At 42.5% G+C, this 27,173-nt stretch overlaps 1 protein-coding gene across 2 annotated transcripts in view; it reads right to left on the bottom strand.

Annotated features, from left to right (window-relative positions):
• Nucleotides 1-27,173, bottom strand: part of LOC146862412 (uncharacterized) — a 568,567-nt gene that overhangs the window by 123,475 nt on the left and 417,919 nt on the right. Inside the window, exon 7 of one of the 2 annotated variants that reach the window (XM_085641608.1) lies at nt 7,532-7,810. The exons of the other annotated variant lie outside the window; for it this stretch is intronic. Within the exon in view, the coding sequence (XP_085497734.1) occupies nt 7,532-7,810 (279 nt within the window). The remainder of the gene's footprint in view (nt 1-7,531; nt 7,811-27,173) is intronic. 2 annotated transcript variants of the gene reach the window in all.

Here is a 27,173-nt window from a genome sequence, read left to right on the forward strand (position 1 = left end):
GTAACCTGCATAATCTTTGGATAAAATCCTGCACAGTTTTGTGGGACATAGTTAAGCCAGCTTGGCTTCGAAGAAACCACCTATTCACTATACATAGGGCATACTATTCCCCACAGAGGCTGTCCAAGTTTTCTAGAGTCGCTCAGGTGGCTTGTCCTCGGTGTGGTTTGATATCAGCTTCTGACATCCACATGTTCTTTGAATGCCCCTACCTGTCATCTTATTGGGACGCCATTGGCAAGAATCTTACATCTTCCTTGGGTTTTCCCGTCGTTATCGATCTTAGGCTAGTAGTCTTCGGAATTGTTGATTTGGTTCGGAGTCTAGTAAACAATCTCATCTTTTATTGCATGCTGGCAGCACACAGGGAAATCTGCAAACGTTGGAAAGAACCTGATCCCCCAACTTTACTTGACTGGTGTTCATCAATCTCTCAAATTGCGAAGCTTGACCTGGCTAGGACTGGAAATCCAAGGAGAAGAGCTTTTTGGTTGCTGCTAGATTGGATTGCCTAAGCTGTTGGGGTGTTTTTTTATTTTTTTTCCCCAGTCCGATGATTATCTAGCCATAATATAATCTTTTTGCTACTACATGTAGCTCCTATCTGCCTAAATGGTCAGTACTGGCGTCATTGGCACATGGTCAGCAGTTGTCGGCTTAACAACTGGGCACCGGGCTGTGTATGATATTGGCTATTGCTGTAGGGTTGGGTCTCCCTCGATTAGCCGCCAACCCATACCAGTTTACAACTGAGTCAGTTCGCCTTTTATCCAATAAGCCCTTGTGGCCTTGTCTGTATAGTCTGGCCTTTGCAGTCATGATAGAGATGAGGACAAAAAAAAAAAAAAAAAGTAAAGCAGGCAGATTTGCACGGAGAGTTGGGGGAACAAGTGGTAGACTGGTAATGGATCAGTTTTAACCCCCCATAAACCTGTACCCCCTCCCATAATTTACAATTTGATGTGATGTGACGTAGTACCGTAAAGAAAGTTGATCGACTTTTTTTGCTGTAAGAATACCAGTTTGAGCACGTCACTGGGCATGCTGCCTGTATAGTATCTTCTAGTTTTTGCTTCTCACATCTTTGTTGGTTCTGGTGCTTACCCGGGTTTGTCTGCTGGACCAGCAAGGATCTGTTTGGTTTAATGCAGCACTGTTGCCTTCTGTATACTGTTTATTGTCAGGATTTGCTCACATTTGGCTTGCTTTGAATATGTATATCAATTTGGTTATGCATAGGGGTGGGCGAGTGGAGCAACTCTGCCCGCTCGCGGAACTCCGTGGAATTCCACAGAGTTGTTATGCAACTCAACGGAATTCTGCGTAGTGCAACTCTGCAAGCTCTGCCCACACCTAGATTTAATGGATCACTAATATCAGAATCAACAATATTGTGTAACAGAAATATCATGCCAAAAAGATCATTTACATATTGATTTCATATCCTTCTAATGGTAAGTACAAAAATATAGGAAAAAAACATTGTTTCACCCTATTATCATTAATAAAACATACAAAAATATATTTTCTTAATATATATATATATATAAATGTATATTTTAAAGTAGCAAATTGTAAATATTTTATGATATATCATTAATATAATATAAAAAAAACAATCTCACTAATATTTAATACTATATATAAATTTATATTTATATAAGCACACAAATTATTGTTTGATTCTCTAAATTTGGTACTCTAAAAAGCACATTATATATATATATATATGTATATATATATATATATATATATATATTATCTACTGGCGGTCGCCAGTAGATAGTTATAGTTAGGACCGTGTTTCCATAGGAAATCTCAAAATTCTATTTTGAATAACGTTGGCGCCGGTTGACGAATCCTCGCGAAATTTTCAAAACTAATGGGGCGCTCCGTTCAGCTCCTACCCTGAAAGTCTCGGGGTGATTCGTCAAGCGGGGGCTGAGAAAAAAGTGGGGTCCCAAAACGCGTTTTCCCCATGCATTTTTCCATAGGACCTTTAGACGCAGCTACAGCCCGAACGACTGAACAGAATTACTTGAAATTTGGCAGAGAGGTAGCCATAAGGTCAAGGAAGTGCCTTTTGCAGGTCTGGTGTAAATCTGTTCAGTATGTCCTGAGAAAATAGCATTTAAAAGCATATCAATATCTATACGCGCGCAGGGTGCGCGCACGGTGCGAGCACCCTAACGTGCGCGAGCGTAATTCTGATTGGTGGTTACATGTTATTCAACGTTCGAATCGGTCGAAATCAGGAAGTGTCGGCCGCCATTTTGTTTGTTTTCAGTGCGAGAGTGAAAAAGGAAGGTGGCGAACGTGAAAAGGGGGCAGGGTAGAGAGTTCCTGACCCCCTAGCCTTTGTCAGGGGGTCCCTGAAGGACCCCGAAGGCAAAAAAATATATATATATATTTTTTTTAAATCGCGGGGGTGCGCGCACCGTACGCGCATGGTGAAAACCAAAAAAAATTAAAAATTTTAATACGTAGTTTATTGTAAAATAAATATATAAAAAAAATAATACATAAATAAATTAGCATTTAAAAAACCCTACAAATTCACTGCAAAAACCATAGGTTTCACACACGTTATAGTTAGGAATTAGCATTTAAAAAAACCTTGCAAATTCACTTAAAAACCCATAGGTTTCACACATGTTATATTTAGGTGGATATTTCACTCGTAAAAAAACAATGAAATTCCCCCGTTATAGTTAGTTCAGATAACTATAACTCGCGCGCCCGCAATCCACTGCTCATGACGTCACATATTACATCACTCATGACATGGTCAGTGGCATCACTCATGACATCACTGATGACATCATCCTTGTGATAGAGTGGCGGTCGCGCGAGTTATAGTTATCTGAACTAACTATAACGGGGGAATTTCATTGTTTTTTTACGAGTGAAATATCCACTTAACTATAACATGTGTGAAACCTATGGTTTTTTAAGTGAATATATATATATATATATATACATATATATATATATATCTCCCCAACACAAAGTGGCTCTCTTTTTTCACTGGGTAACAATGGCGCTTCTATGGCGGTGCGGGTCTGTTACATGGCAGAGCCACGCTGTATGCACATCAACCACAACCTTCTGAAAGAAACCGGATCACACTCACGAGCCAGGTAAATAGTTTCCTTTATTTAATCTTACAGAGACCAACAGATCCCTACGAGTTTCGGTCTAGCTAAGACCTTGATCATTGGTATATAATGTGTGTGTGTGTGTGTGTGTGTGTGTGTGTGTGTGCACGTGTGCACGTGTGCGTGTGTGTGTGTGTGTATGTATATATATATAGATAGATAGATAGATAGATAGATAGATAGATAGATAGATAGATAGATAGATAGATAGATAGATAGATAGATAGATAGATAGATAGATAGATAGATAGATAGATAGATAGATAGATAGATAGATAGATAGATAGATAGATAGATAGATCCACCTTCCTTATCTCCGCAAAGGAGACTTAATCTCACAGGGCAGTCTCGGCGCTAAGAGATGGAGGATCCCTAAAAACATACAACACAATCTTCTTTTTCAATTCATAAAGAAGGGCGCCGCACACCGGACCTCAATGTAGACAGGCAATTTTAATAATAATACATAACAAAGTGGCAGCTTGCTTTAAAGCATGTTGTCCTGACGCATTTCGGCAGATATAACAGCCTTGTTCACAAGGTAAACTTTTCAATGGACTGTGACTTTCGCTACGAAATTTTATACGCCATTAGAGAGTACCGGATTCCATAGTAGGTCCCCCATACTACAATTCCCAGAATGCACTGTTGCACATTTCCAATACCCTGAATTCTGCAATTTGTTTTCCCAATTGTATGTACTTGTCACGGGGATACTGCAGTCTTTTTCATATTTCACTTATGCTCCACGTGCATATCACTCCAGCTCTTAAACTTGCTTTGCTGCCCTTTAATAAATCTGTCGCCAAAAACGGCTGCATACCTTCAAGTCCATGGGGGAAAGGACACACTCCTTTTTCACTCCCTTGCTTCGCGTTCACCTCCTATGCAAGGTCAGATTCATTACCGTATCTCCTTAATTCTGGTGTAGTACGGGTGGTTCAGGCTCCCTCTTTCAACATATCCTTATCTCCGCAAAGGAGCCGTAACCTCACAGGGCGGTCTCGGCGCTAGGGGACGGAGAACCCCTAAAAACATCGAACAAAATCTTCTTTTTCAATTCTTAAAGAAGAGCGCCGCACACCGGACCTCAATATAGACGAGCATTTTAATAAAATTACATACCGAAGTGGCAGCTTGCTTTAAAGCATATTGTCCTGACGTGTTTTGGCTAAATGTTGAAGAAGGGAAATAAAAACATAAACAAATGCTATAAAATTTTTAATTATAAACAAATATTTAAAAATATATTTAACGAATACTAGGAAATGTATTGGAGTCTAGGAATAATAGATATACTATTCCCACTCCAGTTTATACAACAGTAGAAAAATTGTAGGACTTTGTAGGGGTTAAATATATCACTACCACTCTAAATAGCACAGCAATAGGGCAAGGTTGGAATTAAATTTACTATTCCAACTCCAATCTGTGAAACAGTAGGGAAAGCATTGGACTTTATAGGGGTTAAATTTACTATTCCCACTCCAGTCTGTGCAACAGTAGGGAAAGTGTTAGACTTCGGAGGGGTTACATTTACTCTTCCCACTCCAGTCTGTGCAACAGTAGGGAAAGCATTGAACTTCAGAAGGGTAAGATTTCCTATTCCCACTTCAGTCTTTGCAACAGTAGGGAAAGCACTGGACTTCAGAGGGGTAGGATTTACTATTTCCACTTCAGTCTGTGCAACAGTAGGGAAAGTGTTGGACTTCGGAGGAGTTAAATTTACTATTCCTACTCCAGCCTAAGCAACAGCAGGGATAGCACTGGACTTCGAATAATTTAAATCTACTATTCCCACTCCAGTCTGTGCAATAGTAGGGAAAGCTTTGGACTTCAGAAGGGTAAGATATACTATTCCTATGCCAATCTGTGCAACATTGGGGAAAGCGTTGGACTTTGTATGGGTTAAATTTACTGTTTTCACTCCAGTCTGTGCAACAGTAGGGAAAGTGGTGGACTTCGGAGGATAAGATTTACTATTCCCACTCCAGTCTGTGCAACAGTAGAGAAATCATTAGACTTAATAAGGTTTACATTTACTATAAACACTCCAGTCTGTGCAACAGTAGGGAAAGCTTTGGACTTTGGAGGGGTTAAATTTACTACTCCCACTCCAGTCAGTACAACAGTAGGAAAAGCATTCGACCTCAGAAGGGTCAGATTTACTATTCCAGCTCCAGTCTGTGGAGGCCATCAAAGACTTCTTTCAACTCTTCAACAGCACTGGGACTCTGCCATCTGTGAGTCCTTTCCTGCCAAGCGGTGCCAATCCAATTCTGAGCCCCTGAAAGGTGATATCTGCTGTCCAGAATCATCAAAATCTACTCAGTGATGGCTTTGCACCTATCAAAACCGAATCATTGCCTTTTGATGCCGACAGAGAAGCCGATCAAAGACATCACCTCTATGGACTGCGCAGCCTCAACGATGATGGACAGCGCGGCTCGACGATGACGCAGAACTTTCTTCGTAAAGGGGTTCGATGCCGAAGCCTTCACCGACTACGCAGATTGCCGCTGACTCTTTGCCTCTATCAATGGGTTCAATGACGGAGTGGACAGCGTTGGACTTCGAAGGTATAACATTTACTATTCCCACTCCAGTCTGTGGAACAGTAGGGAAAGCATTAGACTTCAGAGGGGTTACTTTTACTATTCCCACTCCAGTCTGTGCAAGAGTAGGGAAAGCATTGGACTTTGGACAGGTAAGATTTATTATTCCCACTCCAGTCTAAGCAACAGTAGGTAAACTAATTCACTCCAAACACATTATATATTTGAATAACCCTATTAATTTAGAAAGAATATAAAACTCTAAATATAAGTTTTGTTATTTAACATAAAATATATATAAATACCAAAAATAAACAACAATTATCCAATCTACAAAATTCATAAACAATTACGTAATTAATTTTTAATTAAAAAATACTGCTTATTTAATTATTACTTAATACATTTTCCATCCTATACCCCTACAAACCTAGCAACCCACACCTAAAATATAATGAAAATATATACCTCAATTTTCATAATTGATAAACAATTGCATAATTACTTAACTATGTATAATTCATTGTTAATTATTACTTAATTATTTTCCCACCCCACAATCTTAAAAGCCCAGCAGCCCACACTTCAATTATACCTAAATTATAAAATGATTACACAATTTACATAATTATTTAATCAATTGAATATTTAATTATCCATTACTAATTATTATTTTTTAATTATGATTTAATTAACTTCCCACCACATACTCCTACAAACCAAGCAACCCACAACTAAAATATAACTAGAATAAATCAATACTACATAATGTACATAATTAATAATCAATTCAATAATTAATAATAAATTAGTAATCAATTGTTAATTATTACTTAATTAACTTCCACCCTATACCCCGACAAACTTACCCGCCCACACCGAAAATCTAACCAAAATAAATGATTATTACACAATTTACATAACTAATAATCAATTAAGTAATTAATAATAAATTATACATTAATTGTTATTGATTACCTAATAAACTTCCCTCCCTTTATCTCTAACTTAACAACCCACACCTAAAATATAAGTATAATAAATCAATATTACATAATAAACATAATGAATATCACATACTTACTTAAAAAATATTAATTGCTTAATAATTAATTAATAATTAATTGACTTCCCACTCTGTTTCCCTACAAACCCAACAACGTGTTACTATGCTATAAATGACTATTAACAATTAAAAATTCTAACTCACTTAAAATTACAAACTATATTAAAAAATTATAACAATTATACAAACAATTCTAACACACAAAATTAATGTATAAACTAAAACACGTTAAAATAATTAAAAAACAATATTCTTTACAACTATATTATTGAAAATGGTATTTACAACTATGATATTCTTAACAACTATTTTAATCACCTGAGAAAATTATTATTGACAACTATATTTCTGCATCACAATATTTTTTTCAATATTTCTGTTTCCTGATATTCATAACTCAATATTTTGTGCAAATACCACAATAATGTCAACAAATGTTGAAAATATTTCATTAGTTTTTTGATCATCCGCTTGGTTTTGATACCAGTGATAGCACAGTGAAGAAAAGCCAAAAGGGCAACAAAATTCACTGCAGATACCTGCATTCCTTTTAATGAAATGATGAAAGTCACATGATAAAGAGATAGGCCTTGCTCAAATGATTGCAATGTGGCTTCACATAATTCCAAACAACCATTATATAAAGATTTGTACAACAAACAAAGAACATGGAACAGCCTATCATGAACTAGGTCATAAAAACATTATCTTTTTTGTGTAAAGTTACTATAAAATATGTTATTTTACATCACCCCTCATAAATGTATCTCTCTCGTCATTCTTCAGCTGATGAATGGTCCACTTATTGCTGTTGTTGTTGTTCTCATTTGGTGGTCTACTGGGGCTCTCCACAGATGATCCAGAGGATGGACTATGACTGCTATCCTCAGCCTGGCCTGTCTCTTGTGTCTTTAGGTTTCCAGTCCCAGGTGGAAGCAAAGATGCTTGAGAGGAGTCCAGGCTCAATCTATCAGGTTCATCATCCTTGGGAACTGTGCTGGCTGTACTGTTCAAGTCACCTTCTTGTGCATCTAATGGAATAAAATAAATATGAATGAAATGTCCAGATAGCCTCTATTTTTCTTAAGATGGCAAAACATATACTGTAGCAAAGTCCATGGAAAAGAATTTGAAACCTATGGATAGTTGAAACTTGTACTATAAAATGCGCCAAAATTTCCTTAGGTCATTCATCATGGATGTTCTCCACATAATCAAGTCACAAGAATAATAAGTAGCAGAGCAAAAATTCACTGATGAATGCTGGTGTTTCAGTCTTATTGGCCCCTCATAGCATGATCGTTCTCAAAGGATGCTAACATATCAGAGTGAAAACATAAAACAGGGTGAGATACATGAATTATTAAAAAATATTAGGGTTAAGTGTAGCTCCCCATGAACATTTACATTTGTGCTAGATTTGTGTTTGCAAAACAGAGGTTGAATGGTGTTCACAGAGGTTAACCCCATCCCTCACTTCTTCTTTCTCTGCTGTTCTTTAATTTCTAATCCCGTCTGAAGCATACACACAAATGTATCTGCCAAAGTAACCACATAGAGGGTGTACCTGGGCTTCTGCATGAAAGCGCAGCTCCCTAGGTTACATTGAGTTTAGAGGATCTTCCTAGACCAGTGTTGGAAACTGGTCACCCCATAATTTTTGCCTCCCTTCCCTTATTTTCTGACCTTCTTTTTATTGGCCTCAATACTCTGAGCACGTTACCACTTCTGACCAGTGCTAAAGTGCACATGCTTCTCCCCTACAAATGGTAACATGGTAAACATGGCCCACCCCTAGTCCTGGGCCCCTAAAGGTGATTTATGCTGTCCAGAATCATCAAAATCTACACAGTGACAACTTTGCGCCTATCGGAATTGACGCATTGCCTCTATGGATTACGGGGCTCAACGATGAAGGACAGTGCTTCTCAATGACAACGAAGCACCTGCACCATAAAGGGGTTTGACGCCGAAGCCTTCATTGACTGTGAGATCGGCACCAACGCTTTGCGTCCATCCAGGGGATCGACAACGATGCAGCATCTCCCAGACTCCCCGAATTGAGTCTTTCTCCATCGTCGCTTGCTCCATTAAAGGTGTTTTGTCAGCGGGACATGCGTGAGTCCTGGAGCCAGCCTGCCCTTCATTGCAGTCGACCTGAACTTTCCATAGTATTTAATCTATTTTGATGAGATGTATAAGTATGTTACATCCATCATGCACAACCAGATGTTATCCATATTTCTGATCACAATGTAACTGAGTTTGTTAAGGAAGTGTGTAGTTTCTTGCACAGATGTCTGTGTGGCTTTCCCAATCTTCAAATTTATTTTTTTTTTTTTGGCGTACCGTCCAAGTGGTTCTTGCAGTTAACCTATTGCTGAGGTTATTGGTCTTCACTAGAGTCAATGAGATCATTATTTACTGTAGGTAACATAAATCACTAGTATTCTGGATCTGGACAATGCTTGTAGGAGAAACTATTTACATTATCTGTAATCCAATAATAGGGAAAGTGCCTTTTTCAGACTATTTTAAGGAATCTGTGTATATTCCAATTTAGGATCTATAACTGCCTTTGAAATAACTGCGATGACTACAGACGTTCACAAACATCTGTTGCAACTTATCAAATGCTTCACCATTGATGGTGACGGGCTGCTGAGAGATTGGCTATAAGAGAATGCAGGTGAGAGGAGTGGTGGTTCTGTTTGGTGAACAAACTCCTCCTGTAATGACATTTCCTGGTTTTGCTTTACTTTGATCCTGCTGTATGGAATGGTTCAGCATCTGGTTGGCTAACCAACTAGCGGGATCCAGTGAGACCCTCATGGTCTGTGGTGACCCATGTGATTCTGTGGGTTTGCACTGATTGTTCAAAATCAGAATGTGTCATCCTGCATGTTTCATTTTTTTTAAAATGCCAACATGAATGCAGAGACTCTGTTTCCTTACTTCGTAGCTTCATTTTAATTCTATTGTTAGTGCTTTTGCTTGTTTATGTACTCAAATAGATGTTTACAAATCTCTATGGATGCAGACATTAATTTTACTGAATGCTATACGTTAACTATTTTGATGGGATGTTTGTGTTCTCTCCTTTGCTACAGAATCCTGTGTGTTTCAAACATTGTTTGCAAACATTAACATATGTGAACATGTTTGTAACTGTTAGTATTTTCAGCACTGATTTCCTATGATTCTTTGTCTTTCTGTTGCAGGTACTTTATTACAAATATAAGAACTTTGGGCCTGAATGAGAGTTTGACAGTCCTCCTGTCGGACCGCCACTGCCGCGCTGACAAGAGGACCGTCAAGCCCGAGGTGCACCGGTGGGTGCACGGTGCTGTGGCGGTCTCAAGGCAGTAGTCTGTTAGGCTCAAAAGAGAGCCTTAACAGCAGACCACCGCCAGGAGAGTGCCTGCTGCAGATTCCTGCGCGGTGTGGCATGCACCATTTTGTACATGCCACATCGTGCAGGAACGAGGGTGCATTTCCAGGGGGGACAACATGTGCCCCCCTGCATGCACCCCCAGGCCAACAATCCGGTTACTGCTTGTCCACCACCCTTTTCAAGGCAGGCTCACTGCCATGAAAAGGGCGGTGGATTTCCAGGTCGTAATATGTGCATTGGTGCCAGCATCAGCACCACCAGCATATTGAGGGTGGGTGCAGACCGCCGGCACAGCGAGAACCTTGATCTCGCGGAGCCAGCGGTCTTGTGGCGATCCAACTGCCACACTCATAATGCAGCAGGCAGAGCCACAGTGGTGGTGGTGGTCAGAACGCCACTGTGAGTATGGAGTCCATGGACTGCCATACTCATAATGAGGCCCTAAATAAACATTAGAGCTTTGATAACCCTAACATTTTCACACCTCATATAGAATGTAAAGCCAAGTTCTCAGATTTGAATAATGGTATTCATTGAGTATTGTGTTCCATGTTGTGTTTTGGAACCTACTGTTTCTGTTATAAAATAAATACTTTTACTATGGCTGGACATTTAGATCTTTATTGAAACAGTGGAAAACACTATACTGTACACAGATTCACCATTCATCATCTCACTTGAACTGGGCCCTGACTGCAATACCAAGTCAAGGAGGAGAGTCAAAAAGGCCTACTGAGGCAAATTTCAAGCTGTAGAGGTAGTAACCAGGTCGCTTTGATACCGTCGTGGTTCTCACTTTTAGAATATTGGTTCCCCTGCAACTGTGTGCCCCAACAACTAACTTTGCATGCTTTTTGTTTATATAAACTGGAAATAAACATAGTTTGATCATGATAAAATGGTTTCTTGGTTTCATCTTAAGGAATTGTCTTATCCGTATTTATGCTTCTTCTAATTTCCTGTCATCACTTCTAACTTTAGTCCAGTGTTGCATTTTCCTACTTTTCAACTTACTGAGCACTTCCAGATATCGCAGCAAGTTGGTGCATTTCCAAGCCAACTGTTACTTCTGCGACTCAGGTTGGAGCGCATGTATGGACATCCACCTACTTTGTTGCCAAAGCATTTATGGCATGCAGTGAATCAAATTAACAGGCAATGCATCCTTCTCTCACTCTCTAAACCTGACACACTCACTCAAACCTGCCTCAGCCCTGTCACACACTTCCTAATGCACTGTAGTTAAATGAGGCAATGGAAGAACTTGTGCTGAATCCGGTTCTAATGACACTCACGTGTCATCGGAAGAGGCATACACAAAGAACAAGTGTGCTGAATACTCAGAAGACAACACTAACTAGCGCCGTTGTAATAAAGAACCAGACAACAAACGTGATTGGACTACTGAACAGGGTGGTGAATGGCTTTGAACACACCTGATTTGAACACAATATGTAAAAAGAGATTGTTTAGATATTTAGACCAGTTGGTGGGGATCTTTCAAATTTGGATTCATCAACTATACAATTAAATTGTCATGGAAACATTCAAAATGTAATATCACAAAACAGTGATACATCATGTACCTGGATATAAGCAAAATATATATGGTCCATGGACACAAGATTATCACAAGCACCAGAACACTCCTAAAAATATAAAATGGCTGGTGGTTTGAAATCTTACGATTTTCATGATCACTCTTCAACTGAGAACACCATTCAGTAAAATGGACAATCACAAAGCTCCACACAAAACTTGCTTGCTTTATCTCAAATTCACTAAACCAAACTGTTTACTTAAAGCTAGTTGAAATAAATATACATAGTGGCAACAGTAATATCGTACCCTATCAAAGTATAACAGAGTGTCTGAGAATAAGGGAAAACGGCCAGGGTACAGCCTGATGCACAAGTACAATGGTGTGTTAGACCAACATGATAAAAGACACAGGGGGATATTCACAAGAACGTGTGATAACTACCGCAAGAGTAGCGTAACCCAACTCTCAACATCGCAGCCTATCGCGGGAAAACAACCCTGTGTCAATGTGGAATTCACAACAAGGCGGCCTCATGCGATAGTTTGCAGAAACCATGGCCAATGCCCACGGTACAACCACCTCGACGGAGATAAAAACACAAACCCCAACGCCAAAAAACCTGTGATGGGCCAAAGCGCGTTGAGGAGATCAGCGATAAGCAGTACCAGGCCTGCAACACACACCTGGCAGGCAGGAAAAAATCACCATAAAAGTAGAAAAAACACCCAAACACAAACTGACCAACACCCAAGCACCATGGAGGCAGCCGGAGCAGGCGCAGGGGACGAGCACAACACCACAAGCACCCCGGACGACCAGCCTGGGACCTCGGGACAGGGAAGGGCAAGGACAAGAAGAAGACGAAGACGAAGTTCAGTCTGCAGGCGAACTGGATCATAGTCACGGAGGTGATGGAACACCATCAACAACTGTTCGTCACCTCCAGCGTGTCATTGGGCACCAAAACTGGAATATGGCGGGACATCGTGGACAAGGTGAATGCCGTCGGAGAGCACAAGAGGACAATGGAATGACATCAAGAGAAAGACCAAGGAGAAACTCGCAGCCAACCAACCAGAAAGCAGCAATACAGACTGGAGGTGAGGGCCCAGCGCCACAGGTCATGCTGGATGACATGGAGGAGCTGGTGTCGACAGTCATCAGTGTGGATACTGTGGCCGGAGTCGGGGGACCGGACGCTGCTCGACAGGACACAACACAACCGCAACAGTGTGAGTGACCCCCAGGTACTGGGGGGATGGGTGGAGATGGCCACGATGGCACACATGCACAATCAAGCACAACACAGTGCACACCCTCAATGACTCTGGTTCTTCGCCCAGATCTATAGACTGTCACAATGTACAATGCCATGCTGTCTGAATGTCAACATGTACCATGCGGCTACATACATGTGGACACATTACAATACACCATCTCCCCTTCACACTGCAGGGCCACCGTGAACACCCCCTGCAGAGCAGTCCCAGCCACTCTTTACTGATGACGAGGAGGACAACCCCAGCATCGACACACAAGCCCTCCTAGACATCATTGACATCATCTGCGACTCACCTCCAGGATCAGGGCTGACCAGATGCATGGAGGAGACCCCACCCACCACCCAAACCACCCAGCAGAAGGCACCCACAGCCCCAACAGTCTCCCTAGACCGCCAGGAATAGCACACGGCCTTCCAACGCCGTGTGCTGGAGGACCAGAGGGAGACGGCTGAGCAGGTGTGGGTGGGGTTCGACCTCATGGCCACCAAACTGGACGCCATCCATGGGTGTCTAGGCCCGCTCCATGGTCTCCAAAGAGCCCTGACTGACATCGCTGGAGTCCTGACGCAGAGAGAAGAACACCTGTCCGCTCAGAGGGGCACCAGCGATATCAGCTGTGAGCTGGCACACATGCGGAGGCTCATGGAGGACATGGTGCGGATGGAGGCTGAAAGGATGGCAGCCACCGCTATACATCAGCGAAATGTAGCTGGGATCTACCATGCCCTGCAGATCATCATCATGGCATTGCTGCCACAAGGCGTGGTGCAGATGAATGCTGCTGTCCCACACCATCCACTTCTCCGCCCCCTGGTGTGCCATTGCCTCACAGTGCGGCAGACATTTTCACTCCGGCACCTGATGTGTCAGTGGCACATAGTGCCTCAGCCGGTACTGCAAAACCCACAGGTAGGGCAGAGAATACATCCAGGGACAAGGACCTGGATGGGTTTCTGATCAGGAGGCACTAGAATTCATTTCCGTCACCTGGCTTGTTTCTGCTTGGTGCCACACATGGCCTCATGACCGTCCACTGACCCCCGATATACTCTGATGCACTCACCTTGGACAACGACATGGACTGCCATATCCTGTTTGATGACCAATGACACGGCGACCAGACTGCGGACTGTACCCTCCCTCTTCTGCAGTACTTGTCATGCCCGAATGGACTCTGGCTGGCCCTCCACGGGCCCATATTGTGAAGTGTGCTCTGCATTGCCCTGTACCGCTCCAGCTGCAGAACTGCACTGGATGTGCAATAAACATCCAGTGACGCACTGCTGTGTCATGTCTTTCATCATTCACGTATAATTGTGTGGATGAATGTAGGGACAATGATTTCCCTTGCGTCAATCATGCTCATCCTGTGGGATGCCAGTCAGAGGTTGCCACATTGCATATAGTATACCGGGTCCCGAAAACACTACAACAGGGACACACGCATCAGTCACTTCCATGTCCGGACATGGACTGAACCACACCCAGAGCCCACAAGTCATTTTTGCAGGCCCTGCGCTGGTCCGGCGTACGGCCGGCCAGACCACTCCACTTACACTCCGAGGGGGGGCCCTCATTGCTACCCGTCGCAGACGTACACGCTGGTGGTGTGCAGGTCATTGGTTTAGTTGTCCGCATGTCACAGCCACTCCCTGAGGGAAGGTTTGCACGCACACCACACCCATCCGGCACAGGCATCACAGGCCATGTGACTCCGCCAACATAAGGGGCCGACGACGTCACATTCCCCTCTGCCGGTGTTGACTGGATGACGGACGCTCCACGGTTCTCAATCATAAAGGCCACATGAGTTGTTGCACGCAGGGTTAGTGGCGCCCGAGGCCTTGCGGCCAGCATGGGTCTACCACCACGTGGTGCTGACTGGCGTTGCACAGGGTTAGTGGCACCTGGAGCATTGCGGACGGCACAGGCACCCCGCCACGGGACGGTGACTTTGGGTGCACTGAGTCAATGGCACCTTAAGTTGCTGAGTGGGTGTGCACCCTGCGATGATGTCCCGTCCCAGCGGTCTGGACAGCTCAGGTTTTGTGTGCCCTGCTGGACCGCAGTGTAGGCCAGAGCCAGCAGGCAGAGCGGGCCTACCACCACGTGGCATCGCTTTCGGGTTCACAGAGTTAGTGGCACCCATTGGGCTGAGCGGGTGTGCAGCCTGCGATGATGCCAGGTGCACTGGTATGTCCTATGCCATGGAGTGATCAAGACCCAGCACCAAACGTGAGAGCTGGTGGCCTGCGGAGCGGGGCTGCATGGTGTTGAGGGTGCCATGTCCGTGGGCCCCGGGCTTGTGACTTGCAGCGGCACGTGGTGGGACCTCCTGTCTACGCGCCGGTGGCGAAAGGTGAGCAGTGAGGCCTGGGTGTGCATGGGCGGCATGCTCCGATGGGCGACGGGAGGGGCTGGGGTGCCTCTGCCTGGGTGTGCATGGGCGGCCAGGCGATTTTGTCTTGTGCAATTGTGTGTACCGTGCCAATTGTGTATCTGGACTCTGCTTCAGATGACGGGTCTGTCTCAGATGTGTGACCTGCTGTACTGCTATACATACTGTCAAGTGGTTGGAGACACACCGGTGGCAGCAGGTGAGCAGTGTGGCCTGGGTGCGCAGTGGCGGCACTCTCTCTCTCCATCTCTTCTTCTCTCTCTCTCTCCCCCTCTCTTCTTCTCTCTCTCCCCCTCTCTTCCTCGCTCTCTCCCCCTCTCTTCTTCTCTCTCTCCCCCTCTCTTCTTCTCTCTCTCTCTTTCCCCCTCTCTTCTCTCTCTCTCTCTCCCCCTCTCTTCTTCTCTCTCCCTTTCTACCTCGCTCTCTACTTCGCTCTCTCTCTGTCCTTTGATGTGCGCAGTACACACCTTCTCATCATGATTTTTGTCTTGCAGGCTGTGACCTACGGATAGTCCCGCGAGGGGCCGCCATATGTCTTCATTTTATTTCATTGTTCATGTTAATAAAGTTTCATTTGTTGCTTCGAAAGTGAATGTGTGATGCTCATGTTGGTGACGAAACATGGATGTCACCAGTTGTGATTGTATGACATCAGATGGATTATTTTGGACGTGTTTAGGTGTAGCTGATGTGGCATGTCTTTTGTCGGGGGTGCTGGGGAGGGGGGTCCTGGGGGTGGTGGCTGCAGGTGTTGTTACCCTTTTGGGCCTCCGGGCTGCATGTTCAGTTGCCCGGGTGCATCTGTTGTCCTTCCGATGTGACTGTGGGCTGTGCTCCCTTTTGTGGTGCAGGCTGTGGTCCGACTTTGCACCAGTTCAGAGCAGGTGTTATTTTCCTGCTGCTAACGCGCCTTATTGCCTGTTTTGTGTTCTTATCGCAGTCCATTCTGGTCGTTGTGAATGTTGCGGAGTGGTGTTCTTGCGGCTTTTGGCACAGTAACGCCTACTCTGCATCTCATTAGCGATAGATGTGGGGGTCATCGGTGGTGATGTTTTTTGTGGCTACTATCGCAGGTAAACTGGTGATGTGGGCTGTTTGCACCGGCTTGTGAATGGGGAGGTAAATTTATCACGACTTTGGCTGCGCTAAAGTGCCATTAAATCGGAGATAGATCCTTGTGAATATTCCCCACACAGTGGGAAAACTTGATCAACCTGACATGTGGGTAAATGTGGTGCTGGCGCTCTGCACACAAACAGAATGGCCTGTGATTGCAAAAACAATGAAAGCAAGAGAAAGGTGGAAGCTTGCTTAACACGCAGCATCACCACTTGCACACCAGTCATTATAGCAGTTGGCTCTCAATGAGCCTCCCCAGGTTTGTGCTGAGGGAGATAGAGGGCTTCTAGGGGCTGTGTCCACTTTTCTGGACAATATGGCTGCCCACCAGAACTTCAGAGGGCCCTTCACACTTATTTCTTACTTCATGGAAATGGACCTCACTCAGCTCCATATTCTAGAAGCACCATGTAGGGAACACATAGGCCTGTCTTGAATAAAATGCTCCTTGCGTTGGAGTGTAGCGGCAGTGAATATGTCCAGTTCCTGGAAGTAGGACAGCAGACCACTGCCAATGAAAAAGCAGATCGTTCTCAGTTCATAAATCCAACCAACCAGGTTTGGAAAGAGTTTCCCTTCTCAAAGAGGCTTCTGGAAAGGACATAACTTGCCTTCTTCCCAGAATGCATTGTGACGAGCACTGTCTACATGCTGCTGGCGAGGTATAACCTCTCGGAGTCTGCTCTGGTGGGAATTCATGGGTATTCCTCATACACAAGCCCTGTAGACCAAACATCAAGAGAGAAATAAAACAGAGGTATGGGCTGCACTTATTCTCTTCTGGTAGCCCCTTCCACCATTTGTTTTATTTGTATTTGTTTTATATCATGCAGATTTAACCCACGCGGGTTTCAAAGAACGATACAATGAGAGTGACTTAGGCTTAAAAACCTATGCAAATAATGTTCATAAACATTTTCATTCATTGTGCGCAAAGGTCCCCATTTACACCAGAGCACTGGATTTAATTTAGAACGGCAGACAAGTAGGCATCATTTATATGTTAAACTACTGCACCCCACAATTTCGACTGCCAACATATCATCCAGGTAACTATATATTAAGTTAGAAAAAGAAATCCCCCATTCCTAACCCAGTGCAAAACTTGATACGATGGCCTAATTGAACAAATCCGAAGAAAGACTATTTAAAGGAGCTACACCACAAAATATGACTTGTTTGAATTATTTCTTTAGACTTCATGAATTTGTTACCTCTTAGAATGGGGAACATGTTCTTCCTCGTTTTCAAGGTGAACATAGTTGCGTCTGCTTCTCTGTTCTCTCAACCTACTGATTTGCACACTTGAAGCGCACTCCCTATTACAGCTAGAATGCCTGGTAAACAAACCAGTGCAAACTTGCTTTTCATCTGCTTTTGTCACACCAAGCACTTTCTAAAGGAGGATTTCCCTCCTTTGCGTAGAGGCATTTCCAGTGGATATTGCATATGGAGGACAATCCGCAGGAGTAGTCATAGTGGAACTGTGCAGAAAAAAAAATCCTTTGGAGAAAGCCTTTTCCCAACTCATCCTGGAAAGGCACTTACTCGTCTTCATTTCAGGCCTAATTTTTGTCACTTTCACTAAAATGTCAGTTCTTATCCCACTCTCCAACCTTTGAATCGCCCGGTCTCAGAATAACGACAAAGTACAAACTACCCTATTTTGTCAGGAGATTAGATGTTTGTTTGCGCACGTGCCTTCCGTTTATATCAGCAACCACCTTTGAGAATTAAGCCCTAAAACGTTTATCTTTCACAATGTAAATCGATGCAACTTCTTGATGCGTGGACAATGTGCAAAAACGTACATCTCACTTTGTATTTCTTTGGACTTCAACTTTGCAAAGACTGGTGCACGTACAGCTGTCAAGATTCCTTATGCTCGGACTTGCACTCCGGTATAGCAGATGTTGCCCGCCTCGGAGCATGTTCGTGGTCACGACACGTCTATACCTGAGGAAAAGAATACACTCCGCACCTCCGAAGAACCGTACGGTCTGGGAACTGGAGAATTACTATTTCCCTTTTTTCGTGAGAGCCACTCGACCACCTCATGATTATGACTTTGCGTGGCGGAGACACCTCTTTTAAACCTGCGGTGTAATCTGTACCTGCAAACAGGTGTTACCTTTGGGAACCGAGAGCGCCCACCTATTAAACCGAAGAGTGCGGCCGCTGGAGACTGCAAGGCTACTGGCCAGCTTTCTCCCCACAGAGCTTCCGAATTAACGTGAGTCACAAGAACCGGCACCCACCTGGAGGCAGCAATTTACCTGTCTGCACCTCCAGAGACGGCGGCTCAACCCTCCAATTTCCCAGTGCTCAGCTCCTCGTTTGAACCGTTTCCCGTTCAGCACCCTATCATTAGGAATAATAAAGAAATGAGAGTCAACCGTCCTAGAGAGCGAGGGGAAGCACGTGCGTTCATGACGACGCACAGCGCGCTGTCAATGTTCTACAATCTGATTGGTTTGTTAAAGAATGATTTATGAGCAAGTACTAGCCGTTTGGCTGAACTCTACAAAACGTTAGGGTCATTGTTCCACGCCTGCCACATTTCCTGGTACCATTTGTCTTGAAATATTGAAGATTTAAGAGTATAAATGTAACAGTTGGGATTGTCATTCTACCACACTACATCAGCCGGGTGATGCCTATATAGTAACAAAGAGAACAAAACTGTGATGGTAGTTAAATCCGTGGCCTATAGACTGATATTCTTTTCTGGTTCTTCAGAAAAGAAAAACGTTAAATTTGACAACCTGAAATTTATTAAGAGGGTGAGGTTTCACAGTAACAATATTCTGCAAAAATACGAGACACCTGAGCTGATGAAACAGCATTCCTGTTTTGTCTTTTGCGTTCTGTGGTGCAATCTAGATTTAAAAAGACACTGCCTAAAGAGTAAGGATTTAAAATTTGGCCGACAGGGTACTCTGGGACAGATTACCCTGACTTGCAAAACCTCAGTCTGTCCGGTCTGATTTAGCGTCTGGCATTACCTTCATCTAGTCTTCCAACGGAGCCCCCGTTGGCTCAGTCAACTGAATACTTTCTCTGATGTCCCAGTGGAGTAGGGGGTGTCAACTTATATTGTAACACCTGCCCTATTTAGTTTGGACAGTGTAATGGTTTTTTTTTCCTGTCTGTAATCACCAGGGAAAACCTTGAAGTGAGGGACAGAAAAAACTATAATGTCCCACCACACCCTGAGGAAAAATACCAGGGTGTGGGGACCATTACTTTTTCAAGACTATGTTTACAAATAACAAAAAACGATACATTTTGGTGGTGGGTCATCAAAACAGAAGGCGGCTCTCCACCAAAGCTTCAGTACATTGAAAGGAACCCCCCAAGAAAATTTGGGAAAAAATTGTTTATTTTACAACATATTTTTCATTATACTTTCAATTCCATTCGTTTTGAAAGCATAGTAAATGATGACCTTCCAGTGCACCAGGATACAGCAGTCTTTATTGGCCCACTTCAATGATTCTCTCACTATCACCCTCCAAAAGTGCCTCTCATCTCTCCATAGCCCCTCTGTCACATGCATTTCATTTGTTTTATAGCACCTCTCATGCCGGGTGTCGGAGCATTTTACATCAGACCCATATACAGAGTCAATGAATCATACAGGTGTAAATCAGTGTATAGAAATTGTTACATAAGACAAAGGGAACTACAAGGTGTAGGATTCACATGTCATTGCTAGGCATTTGTTAAGAGTGCTGGGTCTGGAGAACCACAAACCAGGATACAGAACGTAACACAGTGGTTAGAGTTGACTTTACTAATGAGAATATGTTTCTACCCAAACATACCCTTCTTAGCAAAGTTAGGATAAAGAAAGACTAGGAAAAGAACATAACTTTCCAAACTAGATTAAGATTGTAATTTATGAATGGCACAGTAACAAAATGATCTCTGTGACAAAAGCAGTAACCCACTGAGCTATGCACATAAAAATACTGTTCTGTCATCTGCATAGTAAAAGCTCTTTGCAGCAGGCATATCAACCCTCTGCACTACTTTAGATGAGCCAAATCTGTCACTAGACAAAACTCTGATCACTCTCCAGCATATACATTCATCACCCAAGTTATCGTGGCACTTTATTGTTGCCTAAAAACTGTTGGATATACAAGGAAGTCTGTAGTACTTTTAAACCTGCTGAACTGCCCCAAAACCGGCCTCTAGTAACAAAAACGGCACCCCACCCTCCCAGCCTCCCGGGGAAACGCCCAATGCCAGGTACGGCCAGTCCAGCCTTGCCAACTTGAGATGTTGTTTCTTTATATATGACATCCCTAGCCCCTTGACTGACTTTGAATAAAAAAGTTCAAAGATTTCCAAAGGTATCCGAAAACACCCAAAATATCAACAAGGGAAAACCTTGGCCACAGGGATCCATGTGATAAAAATCTAGCTCCTATGTTGCGCAAGTGTTTGGAATCCTAACTAAGGCATACAAGGTACTATCATTTTCTATTGTTGTGTACATCGTTAAGGTAACTGCTCTCTTTAACCACCCTACAAATAAATAACTTATTTTCCTTAGACCTCATAGCTCTGATTAGACATTGATCTTATGGCGTGCTATTTTCTGTGTTATGCTTTAACTTAATTTCTTACATACTACCACCACCTAGACTAAGCCTTGGTAGCTTGACTTCACTACCTGTAAAAGTCAAGTGCACAATAGGAGTAACTTGATTATCCAATTTCAGTGAAACACTTCTTGAGGCCCTGGAATACCAAAGGTAAACAACACCAACCACCCATACTGCCCAGGTACCAGTGATTGCTCCATGACTGGAATCACAGGCCTCACAGACACTTGTGCATTACCCTGAGGGTCTTTCAAAAACCACCTATCGCATATCTCCTCTTCGACGCTCACACACATCCGGCAGCAGATAATATTGAGCACCCACATAATATGTGCCAAATATTCACTGACAACAATCAATGTATCTTCAAATTGTAAAAATAAAAATGAAAACACATATCTTTAATGAACATTCAAAGCTGGATGAAAGAGAACTGACTCATATTCAATGTTTATATTCAGAAAAACAACTGGTAGGATCAGAAACCAACGAACAACGACCATGCTCTTTCATAACATCCATGTCCTTAGCTAACTTCCCACTTCTCAGATTTGTCAGAAACGAAGGAGTCTTCATTGAACTGAGCCTGAGCTTCTTTACAATGTCCATTTATTTTTTAACATAGTAGTAAATTCATCCAAACATGGCCCTGTCCCCTTTCTCCACCTTCAATAGAAGAGGAACCTGAAAGGAGGATGTTTACAAACCAGGTTAGACTTCTGCAGTGCCCCATATTCTGGCCTTAACAAAGACACCCCAAGAAACAGCAGCTCACTCTAAACTAAACAACTCAGCAGATTTGTAACTTGAAACAACATCAGCACATGCAATTCGCCTTATTGGAGTAGCCAGATATATCAAGTTAAAGAAGCAAAGCAAAATGCAACAGCAAAGCTATGTTTGCTGTTCACCTCTAACAATGGCGGTCATGCTGCAAAAAATGCTAAATAACGAATCAAGGAGACCTTTGGTTGTGATACCTTAACCTCAGCACTGCAAATAGAAAATTCATTTAGCTGAAGTACTCCAAATGGTGGAAAATATCACTTTCAAGACAAGTCTGTCCAAATAATCTGATTTCCTTTATCAACTCAGTCCACTTTACCACAACATCCCCCTCTGTGTCCTTATGTTGAGCAGATCGACACTATACAAGCAGACCTGATGATGATGATGATTATTATTATTATTAGTAGCAGTAGTAGTATTCTCACTACACTGGGTACAGTAACAAAAAAGGAACAAGATAAACATCAAATATCAAGAACAACAACAATGATGACAATAAAAATAAACAATAGGTCTTGGACCTAAAAGGTCAAGCTATTGGCTTTGCCAATGCTTCTTTTAATTCTTATTAAATGTTTTGCATTGAAATGGCATTAACACACACACACAAGCATATGTTATTAACCATGTTTTATTCACATTTTAGATTGACCATAGCTGAGTAGACCTACATTTTAAAATGGCTGGTGTTGGTTGCCATCTTGTTCTGAAACACATGAACATTTTATTTCCAGGTGAAGCTGGAGCCCTAATTATCGCATGTTCTTTTCCTTTCCTTCGCATGTGAAATGTGTTCTTTTCTTTGTGATAATCTTGGAATGTTTTAATGAGTAGCGAATTCATGAAGGCACCTGCAGAGTACAGGCTGGTTGGTCCCTGTATATCATCTTGCTTTACATAGTGTACTTTGAAGGACTCAGAGAGAAGCAGTATTGTAGGGGGTCCTGAGAACATAACACACATATAATTGTATCATCTTGCTTTAACTTGATTGGACCATCTCATGAAAACTGTGTTTAGGTGTATCAATTGTTAGAATTGTGTGATCTAAGCTAGTGCAATGTAGATTAAAATCAGAGTGAGTAAGAATTCTTTACAATGCAAACTTAGCATAAAGCAGAGCAGAGTAGGAGATCTACAGTACTCTGTTAATAAGAGAACTGACTTTTCTTGGTCTTTTTTCTTTAAGGAGACCTCATACTGTTTCGTCCTTTTACTTATAAGACTTTGATTTGGCATGAACTTCAGATGAATTGATGCATTCATGTTTTGTTTAATTATAGATATTAGCCTGTTGATTTTTTCCTGCTGTAACCCATTAACCTTTAATAAACCTTCTTGGTTTGCAACTTAATCATTCTCTGTCTTCTTTGTGGAGTCTAATGTGCTTCACGTTCCTTGAATTCTATGATCGGTTGACCAGCCACAGTTGTGAACTTCCATCCCTCCAATGGCGTCTCATGGTCCCCGAAATTTGCACAAAGAAAAGCACTAACATATGTCATGATGCATATGTGTTCATGCACCATGGCACACGGTCACCATTTTGTTATTTTTGATTTACTGTCCAAACATGGAAAGCTCTCAAATCAAGACTAGTCACCTGACAGACAGCAAAGTCCATCCAATTATGAACAAGGGCCTCATCAAATGCCCACTCTAAGTGGATGTTATATATTGGAACCAACAGGGCTGCCTATAGGCAGCTAAGCCTCTCTGAACAGAACGTATTAAAATAACAACCAATCAAAAAGAACATTCAGAAGGTTTATAATAAATGTATAAACGTGAAAATGGCATTTTTGGCCATAACCAAGATTTGACATTCTGTTTTTTATAGGTGCAGACTCATGCCTGTCCTGGTGGTGGTTACTACAGAGAGTGATCGGTTCTTTGGTATATGGCCAGGTTTATTTAAATACCCAATGCCCTGCCACTGAAGGTGCTCGTCCAAGCACTTTGCTGCTCGGCTTTTGCATGGGCAGAAACCAAAGTTCACAGCGCACAAGATTAGTCAATTCCTTTTTTTCCCTTTCTTAAAATATGTTATATTTGCTATTACCCTGTTTCACAACACCCTGTTTAATTAGATTAAACACATGCCTCAGAAATGTGTGAAATGAAAAGCCAGTTGGTTTGAAACATATTTTCCGAAATATGTCTGTATTTCTTTAAAAACAAGTGGTTGGGCGAGGCGCATTTGTCAGCTGGGTATAGAGGCTCGATGATGAATGACTTAAGTGGGCTTTCCACGGCTCTGGTCTGCCTCCGGCACATATAGATACGTTTTCAACAGCTGTTTTCCCCAATTCTAGGTGGTATTTGAACACCACAAGCCACGAGACCTGAGGGTTGTTGTGTTTAGCGTTGGAAAATAACTGATTCACTTTGACGTTTGAGAATCATTCAAAGAAGATCTAAGTAACCCTCCGGGAAAGAGAGCCAACCTCGCCTGAGGATGGTCGGGAAATAGTCGGGTGATATCGCAGCCTGGAAAGGAATGCACCCTCACTCCGGGCCTATGTCTCCCACATATCCTGCCCTTACACAGACACTTAAGATCATAATCAAACTGGACACCTGCATGTGGCACGACAGTGGTAAATCACGTGCCCTTGGCCTGCTTCCAGTAACTACTGTAAAGAAGAGGAATGGGAATTATTTTATTTGAAAAGGTGGGTGTCTTTCAGGTGAGTAGTAGCTGTTCAGTATGGACAACTCTTGCCAGAAGTACGAAAGTTCGTTTAGCAAAAAGTGGTCTGAAATTGTGCCCCACATTTTTTGTGACTGGAATACAATTTGGCAAACCAACTTTAGTACTAAAACGTGCTTCGGAAAATGACCATTCCGAGTGGTTCACAATCTGACTTACCTCATAAATATCAATGCAGAAGGTAGCAAATTGCAACTCACTCCAGCTGGTGGTCATCACAGGTATGGTGGCCTGCTAGGATCAGCAGACCACTATATAACTGATCGCTTTATACATTTATATATTTTTATCAAGGTCTATTTTATCATCACTGCTACTCACTAGGGTACTGCAATTTCACACTTTTGCACTTTCCGTTATAACCCCTTGAGGCCTTTTACTGTTTGGATCAAGACTCCACTGTAGCCATGGTGGTTATTTATATTGAACCTTAATAATGTATATATTGCTAGACTATTACTATACATTCATTTACGTTGAACCAGGGTGTGTTTTCGTATCTCTAACATTAATATTATTTGCATATTTGCATGATGAGTGCCTTTTTTATCGGTGATCATTTACATTGCTTTAATTGTGCAAAGTTAGCGTGAATCAATAGCACCATAGCGTCTTTACATAATTTTGATAAGACGTTTGGGCCTCTTTGGGTGGTCTCTCCCGTTGAGTGTGATATATGTAGCCCTCACCTGATAGATATATGTGCATTTATGTATGTCCAACTCACAATTATTTTGAGTGTCATCATCAACACAAACTGGTATTGCGTATTTGCACATTTAATATGTTTACATCCTGTGTTTACTTGATCATGCATTTTTATGGATGGACTTTGGATTTTTCTGTCCCTGAGGGAGATGAAGGGAAGCCCATACAAGGTATGATTGTTGGGGGGTGTAGGAAGCTGGCTCTGCAAATATTATACCAAAGTAAGGTATAGTGTGCACAGAGTCCAGTGGTACCCCAAAGGTAGGAAGAGGTAAAAGTAGATAGCACCTTACTCCCTATTTGAGGTAGTGTGGGGGAGCAGCAGGGTCGGATTGGTAACGCGGGCACTCGGGCAATGCCCGAGGGGCCAATATCCAAATTCCAGCTGTGGGCTGCTTTTTTGAGCAGCCTGGGGGGCCGATTTGATCGGTTTCTGTGTTGTTCGGATGCCAGCGGCACAGTGGGTGCCTGATTGGCCTTTCTGGAGGTAGATGGGTGTCCATTAACTCCCTGTTATCAACTGGCAGAGGTGTCACTCTCTTTCTCTAGCTGGGCTGGCCCATTAACATATGCATATTGAGCGGGGGCAGGGGGCCTGAGCAAAAGTGGCCTCACTTGTTTTCAGGTGTGTTTCACCAGTGTAAACTAATCCTTGATTCCCTCCACCCCCACCCCTACCCCCCCTTTTATACAATTTCGCCGAAGCAGTGTTTTGCGGAAAGGCAATATGGAAATGTGGGCCACTTTTTTTTAGCGCGCCCGGGCCGATTTCTAATCCCAATCGAACCCTGGCGAGCAGTAAGGCTTTTTCAGAGGGTAGTGTTAAGCATTTGTTGTACACAATCAGCAAATGATATCACACACTCAAAGACTGAACTTCAGACCAATTGGTTTTGTATAAAAATATTATTTTAGGTATTTTATTTCCTAGAACCAAGCAAGCCTCGCACAGATAAGTGATTAACACTTTGCAGTCGTAATACAGTTTTGATTTGCAGTTGCATATATGCTTTGGTTTGGTTATATTTTGAGTTACTGGGAATTCAATGCTGTGGAATACTGTACATATACTTTGTATTGACTTTTCAATAGGGTGTCAAGAAGGTTACTTTACAGGTTTTTTTTAATGGGGAAAATTTGAAGTTTATTTATTACAATAATATGTTGCTTAGTAGAAATAACATTTGTTAAAGCAGAACATTCTGCACTCATGATGAATATTTTGAAGCAGGTCACATTAATGTCAAGCTTCTAAATTCCATTGTGCCCATTTCAGCAATGTCGATTTCACACGTAGTTAAAACAAAACTTGTATTTAAGCATTTCTGCTACATATCCTAATAAATATATTTTTTTTTATTTTTTATTTATTTATTAACATTATCATTAATACACATTCATCATACAGTAAATAATCCCATTTGGTCAGATATAAAGTGTAGCACGAATGTGCATGCTACCAACAAGACAAAACAGTCAGAGAACATCATGACATCTTACGCTATCATACTAGAATATCTTGACAGTGTTGCTAGCTTACATAAAAAGTATGGGGTGACACTATGCAATTGGCCTGCCTGTATCGAGCCTCCCTCAGGGAGTGGACAAGTACCCAACCACTGTTACAATTCAAGGGTGATGTTTTTCGGGTCTAAACCAGAGTCTGTGATCCTGACGGTTCTGACCCATGTTTGTCAGGACGATCCGGTGAGGTAGTGTTATCAGTCTGGAGCGTTCTCAGCCAGTCAAGGAAGGGCCACCATATATCTTTCGGTCTGTAGGTTGTGGGCATTAGTTCCCAGAAAGTGGATAGTTGGTTATGGCTAAAGGT

Source organism: Triturus cristatus, chromosome 2_2, assembly GCF_964204655.1.
Source record: "Triturus cristatus chromosome 2_2, aTriCri1.1, whole genome shotgun sequence".
Taxonomy (NCBI): domain Eukaryota; kingdom Metazoa; phylum Chordata; class Amphibia; order Caudata; family Salamandridae; genus Triturus; species Triturus cristatus.